The following is a 9,201-nucleotide window of genomic DNA, read 5'->3' on the forward strand; positions in this document are numbered from 1 at the left end:
CTCCAGCGTGTCCTGAGTTGTCCACTCTGACACCTCCCTTCCARCATATATAACATATATTTCTATTGTGTCTTCCTCTGTTTACAGAAAGATTGTAAATGAACTAAACGCCACATTTCATACAAAAACAGATGAGAATTCTTCACTTGGCGAAGCTGATCTGAAGTACAAAACACAGCTTAAGAGTCTCAGGGCAAAAGGGATTCAACACGTGCTAAAAGCCAGAACACAGACGCTGAAGAAAAAGATGAATATCTGATTCCAGAGGCACATCACAGAAACAAGAAACATACAAAGAAAAGAAAGAAGACTGTTCATTTATATGTGAATTCAACTGAAAGCAAGACTCAGACTCAGTCGTGATTCCAACATCACATCTCAGACAGAGCATAAGAGCAAATAAAACAACAGATTTTGTTTATTCGCTTATGAATTTGATTAAAAGTGATCAAAGTTAGTCAACCTCGTATATACTCCAACCAGAACCTCAAGAGAAACTGTCATGGCTGGGCTCCCTCTCATATGAGGTGCACAAAGAAATGTGACTCAAAAGCATTWATCTTATTTTAATTGGACAATCTAAATTTATGGGTTTTCTCCGTGTACTTCGGTTTCATCCCACTGTAAAAAATCAATAAATAAATGAATTGGTAAAAATGAATTGAGTCTGTCAACTAGATTGCCTGTAGTGATTTTAAGGTCCAGCAGGTGTCAGTATTCAGTGACACAGTATCGACACGTATCAATAGTTTGGTAAYGTGTCGAAACAACACGTGGTGCCTCATCGACGACCCATCACTAGTAATAATGACATTTTTGAAAGTGTGTGAATCATTTTGAAACAAAAAACACAACAAAAGAAGAACGTATCTCRTTCTTACAATTTATTCACTGGGTTATTTGTTTCTGTTAAAAATAAATCACCTACTGTGAGATAAAAAATACACATCTGAGCAGATAACATTGTTACATTGAACATCCCCAAATAAAGCAATATTTAAAGACAAAAACAGTATGTGTTATGAAGGGTGGTCAAGTCTATACTCTGAAAAATAAACGTTTAATCTTAAAAATTAAAAACATGATCAATGCTGACCTTCRAAAGTACAAACTCGGTCAGCAGATGTGAAATTGTGTCTCTGTCTTTATAGTTTTCTTGAACTCATCACAGTAATAAGACTTGTGATCAGTTGTGAAATTGCAGAATTTTTATATTTTTTTGACTCAGATACAATTTTTTTTCTTTTTTCAGAACAAAATCTGATATCTACATGAAAGGCAAAAATGAAAGACATTTATTTAAGCAGCAAAAAAAGGCAGGATGAAGAAAGTTCAACAAAATATAAAACTTCCAGAACTCATTTTTATCCCACATGGTGAAATCTAAACACTGACCCCGTTTCCAGCTTTAAGCTCTGGTTAAAGTGCTTCCCTCTCTGCAGCTGCGGGGGCTGATGTGACCGCAGGTTTAAAGTCTGCCGCAGGAGCTYAATCTCTGCTGCTGGGGTGATGAGGCGCCGGGGCTCCTTCCATCGGCGCCGAGCTGGGGACCGAGAGCAGCTGGCCGCCGTGCATCCGCTCGTTGACGCGCAGCTGGCAGCCATCCTGCAGCATGCGCATCGCGATCCTGGCGATGTTGCGGGAGTCGTCCAGGCCGCAGTGGGGGCGGCCCTCGTACTTCATCCCCAGCTTCTCCAGCATGGTGCTCAGCTTGGTCTGCGTGCGGGGCACCTGGAGGAAACGCCACATGCTTTGATAAAGACGGCAACCCCCCAAAATATGCAGGGAAAACAGAATATTATAAAGAAAAGGTGTTTTAGATCACAAGAAATATAGAAAGAGCTGCTTTTAAAAAGGAGTCYGAACTGTTAGTCCAGACGCCTGCTTTCTGCAGGTGGTCAGGATTCACAAATCTGTACTAATATTTATTCACAAAGTTGTAAATTTTCAGATAATCCCCATCATATCTGCATAATCACCTCTTCRTCAGCTGGATTATAAACAGCTGGGAGGTTTTAATGCAACTACTACTGCCTCCTGCTGGTGGGAGGCTGTTATTTTATTTCTGGAACTCAAAAAGCAGAACTAAGATTTATTTAAACACGTTAAAGTGAATTAAAATTATTGCTAAAGTCATTGAGTGTGTGTTTGCTGTAGCTTTAGTGCAAATTTACTAAAAACACGAGTTTATTTTTAATGGAACAAAACTAATGTGTTTAAATAAATAATCTGATTCAAATCAGGGATATTTTTGTGATCTKTTCGGGTAAATAAAACTAGGAACTAGAAGGTTTAATGTTTCTGAGGCAGGATCTTTCTAAAGGAACTAGCTTATGACAATATTTTACCACYGTTCTCACTGCAGAATTAGAGAGACCTTTATTGTCATCGTAAAGAGAGCACAATGAAATTACATATTTTTGTCTATGTTTCACAACTAATTAAAGAGTAAAACTAATTTACATGTTACTTTCCATTTGTTGTTCTTAAAAACGTATAGTTTTCCATGGAAATCCTAAATATTCATGACAACAAAAGACAATTTATTTAAAACAAATAAGTATTATTTCTGTTAGGAAGACATTTTTTTTGTTTTTCTGGTTAATTAAGGTGTTTTCARCCAATTGTTTTGTTAAATTAAACCTCTGTTTGCCTTTCAAAACTCTTAAATAGTTGTGTTTTTTGTATTTTTTTGAATGCATTGAACATTTTTACTTTGATAGTTGGTATAAACAGCAGGTCACATCTCATAAAATGAATAAGAAAAAAACAGCACTACAAGAGTACATAGTTCAATGTAAAACTATGAACTTTTAGTAAAYGTCCTACCTTGTAGAAGTTGCAGTAGGACTTTCTTATGTTAATCCACTTCTTTGCAAACTGAGGATATTTGATCCGGCTGAGGCGACACTGGATGTTGAGGAACTTGCTCATGTCCCACGCCCTGCAGAGCACAACAAAAACTTGTTTTTATAAAACTGAGACAACAAATCCTGCAGTAGAAGTGAGGTTAAAAAAAACATACCCATCGGTCAGAATGGCATATTTGTACTTTGTTCCCAGCTCCCTCTCCTGCAGCCAGCCCACAACTCGCCGCAGGACTCCTGGAAACGAATCGGCTTCATCCACCGTTTCCTGCAAAAATAAAACTTATTTCTGTCGAGCTGCAACTTCTGAACCGGGCAGAGAWATCAAACAGAGCGGCTGATTTTATCCAACCTGTGTGATTCCTGTCAACTTGACGCAGAAGTCTGAGAGCTGCGGGTTCAGCTCTGGTTTCACGTACTCCTGAAAGGTGTCCACCTGTCCAGGAAACACATTCGAGACTGTCAAAATGCTTCAGTTTAATGAACGAAACGATTCAAACTGAAGCTGAACTCACGATCTGTAAGGTGTGCGTGTTGATGAGGACCATGGGGAACTCGATGATCTCGTGGAGGAAGTCGGAGGGATTATCCTCCTCGCAGGTCGCCTCGAAGTCCACCACACAGATGTAGTCGTAGTAGGTGTCAGTGGGCCCCCCCTCCGCTGCAGACTGCAGCAGCTTCTGCTTCTTGTAGTGGTTCTTTAACCTCTTCTTCATCACATCCTTCACTCCTCTGAAAAACAAGAACAAACATAGATTACAAAGCGTGACAGTAAAACTAAATGTGTAATCATTTACTAGTCCGAAACTGACCTGGTGTCAAGTTTCAGGTCGGCTAACTTGATCCGCAGCTCCTCCTTGGACATGCGGTTGATGTGTCCGTTGGCTAAGGCGATCTCTTTGTAAACCGGATGACTGAAGTCTCTGTCTGACTGGGACTGGGACGTCTGAGGCGCTGTTTCTTCGTCGGGGCAAATTCGGCTGCAGGACTTTGCCTGGAGAGGAAATTCAGAGGGGATGTCAAACTACAACTGAAACATTAGCATCTGACTTCCTGTGACAAGAACACATATATTTTTATTCGTAAACTTCCCAAGCATGCAGGCATTTCTCTTTAGAAGCTCATTTTAATCAATCTCTGCACAAATCTAAGGCAATTTTTCCCACACATTTTGGTGCTGGAAACTAGCCTTTCTTTCTACATCCAGTTGTYTGAATACAGTTCAGTGTAATCAGATATGGTTCGGCAGGTGTTTTGCAGTTTGTACATCCTGAAGTTAAATCCAGTGGAGGAGCTTCTGTGTTCATCTTCAGGGGGTTTCCAGATGTTCCATCAAAGCCACCAAACACAAAAACTGGGTGTTTTATGTAACTCTTTCACCGCCTTGAATAAGCTTTTAAATCCCACCATAAGTTTTGTTTTTAATCCTCAAGGATCTTCTTTCTGACAGCCTTACAGGAACCTAGCAGAAGTTCAAAAACTACGTAAGTAGTTCTGAAACCTTTCATTAGGTGGATTTAAAGATCATTTGAAGGGGTTTGCTTTTCATAAGCTGTAAACTTCATATTAACCCTAGCAATTTAGTAGCAGATTAAGGCAAAAATTTTCCTTCTGTAACTAAATAATATTCGGTTTACACTATTAGCCCAGACGTTGAATGAAGATATTTTAAACACAAAACTGAATAAATTTAAAGCATTTAAGTACATAAATCTGCTCACACCAACCTTTTCATCATCTTGTGCTTCTGTCATCTTCACATTCACGTCCTTGCCATGAATATTTTCCTTGTGTTCGTCCATTTAACACCAAGGTTTTCCAGAAACTGGTTAGCGATTTTAAAACCAACCAGACTCCATGTAAAAAAACACGCAAATTTTACTCTTCGTTGTTTACTGACATTAGCTAACAATACCGCCTCGCTTATGTTTAAGGATAAATATGACTGCTGTTCGCTGTGAGTAAGGTCAGAAATAAATATTTAATAAACTATCAATACATTGATTTAGCAATAAGCTAAAAAGATGACAAAAAAGCTCCACCACACGATGTTAAACTTTGTTTTAGAAAACTGTAGACGACTTCCGGTTTGCGCCAAAAGGTTTATGGGTGCTCTCTGGCGCCCCCTGGTGCTGCGGATGAATAAACGTCCTTCACCCACAAACCCCTGTTCAAAACACAAACGTACGACGTCGTAATAATCAAATAATGAGGAACATTAAAATGTATWAATATTACATTTAAACTTATGATAGAAATATTATTTTCTGCTTAGACTGATGTGCTTACATTAATAATCAATGCAAACTATTTATATAYATTTTTATAACTACTCGAATTAGTCTAAAAGCTTGCTATTTTGTTCTAAGTTACAAGGGCACTTTTAATATAATACAATAAAATAAATTGTTTGCTTTAGGAAGGATCATAATTTGAGTAATTTAAATTGAATTTGTTTAGTTTTTGTTTTTTGTGTATGTAGGAAACTTCTCATCTAATAAAATCCATTTTTGAAACATGTTTATAATTTACAGGTAGTAATGAGCTTTTATATTAGTAATTATGCTGTAATAAATTAAATTTAGCTAGTCATTAGGTTGAATTTAAAGTCTTATGTTATTAAAAAAACAGTTAGTACATTTTTGAGTATAGTGAGTGTTTGAAATAATTTAAATACTTTACTTTCCTATTATCAAAAAAATGTCAGGGAAACTGGAGATCTCACATTTGACCACTAGATGTCACTTTTGCCCACGTTTTGAACAAATCCACACTGCGCATGCGCACACGTTCCTGCATGCTTCAGAGTTTTCTAGCATAGATGCCTAAATAATTTAATGTAATTATTTTATAATGTACAAAATAAAATATTTTCTCAATCACAGCAATGAGCTTCTCAGATGTTAAGTGAATTTTTTTTTTAATTTAAACCTCTTTGATTTTTCAGCTGCTTACAGATCACTKCTGCCCTGCTGGGAGATGGTCTCTATAATTTATGAGACAGGGAGGAATAAAAAGACAACATCTTAGAAAAACAAAGGTTTATTTTCTTCCTTGAAAAAGAAAACCATTATGGAAAGCTCATAGCTCTCATCTAAAGCACATAAAGTGAAAGCATTTTTTTCCTGACAAAAGTAGTGTTTATGCCAATTTAAAAAAAACACAAACTGATGCTTAGAAATAAAGTAAATCTCCTTATTTGCCTTTTTTAAGCAGGAGAAAAGGAGCTGCATTGAAAAGGCATCGGCCCCATTTCACCCCCTTCAATCATCTTGATTCAGGGTTTGGGAGATCGGAGCTACATTGTTCAGTTCCCTCCATCTAGTCTGGGATGCTGCATTCAGGTCGTGTGGGAAAAAAAACAGTTTCTATGATACTACCAGATGAGGGTAAGTTTTGCTTTTTCAAACATTTCATAACTAAAACAAACAATAATAATAAAAAAGTTCAACTTTCAAGTCATTATAGAGTTCTGAGAGTTAAAAACTTWAAAAGATCAACAGCAGATTGTATTTTAAACATTTAAAACTATAAAATGAGACTTTTTCACTCACTATTCCCACAAGACTTGAACGCAGCACGGCAGCAAAGGCCTCACATGAAAAATTGCTCAGGTCGCCTCGTAAAAAAAGGCCTGACGAGTCAAACCTGGTCTCATTTAGAGTTTTTTTTCTAAACTCAGCACCGAGTATCCTCCCTCACAGTTCACACCTTTTTATGTTCATCTGAAAACCACGTTGTTCTGCTTAAATAACACAAACACACTGGTTCGCGTACACTAAAAACTAAAAATAAGTTAAGACGACGAGGCAGTTCTGAAGCTTTCCTGGAATTAGAACATTTTGGGAAACAGTCACTTTATTATAATTTTATTTATTTATTTATTTGCTTATTTAATATGAACCGGGTAGAGTTCAGCTGAAGACTGGAAGCAGGAGGGGAAAAGGTTGATTTTATCTTGAAGAGATAAAGATCTGCTGATCAGCACCTCACAGGCTCATAAAAGGTTGTAAAAAAGGTCATTAACCTGTAAAACACAAGCATAAAAACTGACAGTGTGGGCTTATGGTGCCTGTTTGTTATCTCTTCTTCCCAGGAAGTAGCTTCTCATGAGAAATTATGCAAAACTACAAAGTTCATTCTACCATCAGTTTGTTCTGAGATGTTTCTAGAGRGGAAAAACGAAAGTTACAACTGTAACTACGGTTCTATGAATCCCTACTGACCGCCAGAGGCGGTGCTTCAAGCTCTGAATGATCATTCTTGTGCAGGTCGAGAATTAATACCAACAAAGTCACCTGTGACCTGCCGGTGACCCACGTGACTCTTTAAAGTCACGTGACAGCYGGCGCTCAATCCCTCAACCTTCTCGCGTTACAAGGAATCCGAGGGACCGAGCGCTCTGGCGGACATCCCAGATTCATAGAACCGTAGTTACAGTTGTAACTTTCGTTCCATTTCATCCCTGCTGACCGCTAGAGGCGGTGCTTCAAGCACTGGATGACTTGTCAACAAAGTCATGAGGAATCTGCAAAACCCACAACACYACTTACCTCACTGGGATACAGGAGGAAGCTGCTGCAGAACATTTTGCAGGAGATGGGGCACCACCATATTCACTCTGTAGAACCGAGCAAGGGTGCTTGGTGATGTCCAGGAGGCCGCACTGCATATGATGTCCAGCGGCCCTCCAGTCATGGAGCCCATGAGGTCGTCAGGCCCCTTGTAGAATGACACTTCACACCAACCGGAAGTGATTGACCCATCGAGGTGTAAGCCTTATTAATTAGCCCCACGACCCAGTGCGAGAGTCGCTGCTTAGAAAGGGCCTGCCCTTTCCGAGGGTCTGCATAACAGACAAAAAGGTTATTTGTCTTTCGGAAAGGTGCTGTGGATCTGACATACGCCACCAGAGCACGAACGAGGCACAGAGGCTCCGAGGGGGTCCCAGAGTTAAAACGGGCGAGCTGAAGCGGCTGTGTACCGCCTGTCGCTGATGCCACCTTAGGGACAAAAGAGACATCAGGCCACAGTGTCACACCTGAGCCGTCAGAGCTCCACCGACAGCGTGGCTCGGCTACAGATAGAGCCTGCAATTCGCCCAAGCGTTTTGCAGAAGCCATAGCCAAGAGGAAGGCTGTCTTTAATGAAAGCCATTTGAGGTCCACCGCCATTAGAGGTTCAAATGGGGGYGACCTGAGGGCCTCAAGCACCAATGAAAGGTCCCAAGCTGGTGCCACRGRCYGGCTTGGTGGATGCAGGCGCCTAATGTCTTTGTCCCRGCCCACTGAACAGCCATTAAACCCCACATGCCAACAGGATATAGCAGCCACATATACTTTTAAGGTAGACAGAGAGCATCCCTTGTTTAGTAATTCTTGCAGGAAGGTCAGTATGTCAGAAACTGAACACCGTACCGGGTCCTGCTCTTTATTGTGGCACCAACTTTTAAAGATCTCCCACCTGTTAGCATAGATAGTGCGGGTGGACAGTGCCCATGCATTAGCCATCGTTTCCCCTACTTCTCCAGCATATTTTGTGAAAGTGGCTTTGTAAGGGCCATACCCATAGCTGGAGCTGATCTGGGTCGGGGTGGAGAATCCGGCCCCCCAGCWGCGAGAGTAGATCCTTCCTGGAGGGGAGGCGCATCGGCAAGCTGGAGCAAAGCCTGTACAGCAGAGGAAACCAAGWCCTCGCTGGCCAAAAGGGGGCCACCAAGAGAACATGGTGGCCCTACCGAAGAACCCTCTGAAGAGTTGGAAACATTAGACTGACCAGGGGAAGGCATAAAGAAGTGTCTGGGGCCAGCTGTGCGCTAGCGCATCGCACCCCAAAGGGCTGGTTTCTTCCGCTAGGGAGAACCAAAGTGGGCAGTGAACTGCTTCCTTGGAGGCAAAGAGGTCCACCTCTGCCCTGCCAAAGACTCTCCAGATGTGGTTCACCACCTCTGGGTGAAGCTTCCATTCCCCCGGCAGAAGCCTCTGATGTGACAGAAAATCTGCCGTCATGTTCTGTGGTCCCGGGATGTAGGCTGCCCTGAGGCTGGCAAGGTGCAGAGCTTCCCTGGTCAGCAGTTGCTGGGTCAAACACAACAGTTTCCTTGACCTGGTCCCCCCTTGGTGATTTATATGAAAGACCACCGAGGTGTTGTCTGACCTCACCAGTACGTTTGCCTTGCAGGCCCGGCAGAAAGCTCTGAAGGGACAGAAATACCGCTTTCCATGCTTGTCCTGAATGCAGCATCACGTAAGAGCGTAATGATGTCAGCAGCCGCTGCTTCAGTTCAGTCTGAAGCTTGAAAGCCTCGCAGCTCCTGGAGTAAAATGTACCGAAC

At 41.1% G+C, this 9,201-nt stretch overlaps 2 protein-coding genes across 2 annotated transcripts; both read right to left on the minus strand.

Annotated features, from left to right (window-relative positions):
* Positions 1–869: 869 nt before the first annotated feature.
* eri1 (exoribonuclease 1) lies at positions 870–3,861 on the minus strand (the record flags this gene model as incomplete). Its single annotated transcript, XM_014031316.1, is given in 6 exon segments — positions 870–1,731; positions 2,830–2,944; positions 3,026–3,135; positions 3,220–3,303; positions 3,383–3,599; positions 3,680–3,861. Coding segments are annotated over 6 exon segments (891 nt in total). The 3' UTR covers positions 870–1,419.
* A 3,791-nt stretch (positions 3,862–7,652) lies between these two features.
* Positions 7,653–8,311, minus strand: LOC106534617 (uncharacterized; the record flags this gene model as incomplete). The annotated part of the gene is given in 1 exon segment (XM_014031317.1): positions 7,653–8,311. A coding segment is annotated over 1 exon segment (659 nt), but the record flags the coding sequence as incomplete, so codon positions are not given.
* Positions 8,312–9,201: the final 890 nt, after the last annotated feature.

The sequence above is a fragment of the Austrofundulus limnaeus genome, unplaced genomic scaffold (genome assembly GCF_001266775.1).
Source record: "Austrofundulus limnaeus strain Quisiro unplaced genomic scaffold, Austrofundulus_limnaeus-1.0 Scaffold1222, whole genome shotgun sequence".
NCBI classification, from domain to species: Eukaryota; Metazoa; Chordata; class Actinopteri; order Cyprinodontiformes; family Rivulidae; genus Austrofundulus; species Austrofundulus limnaeus.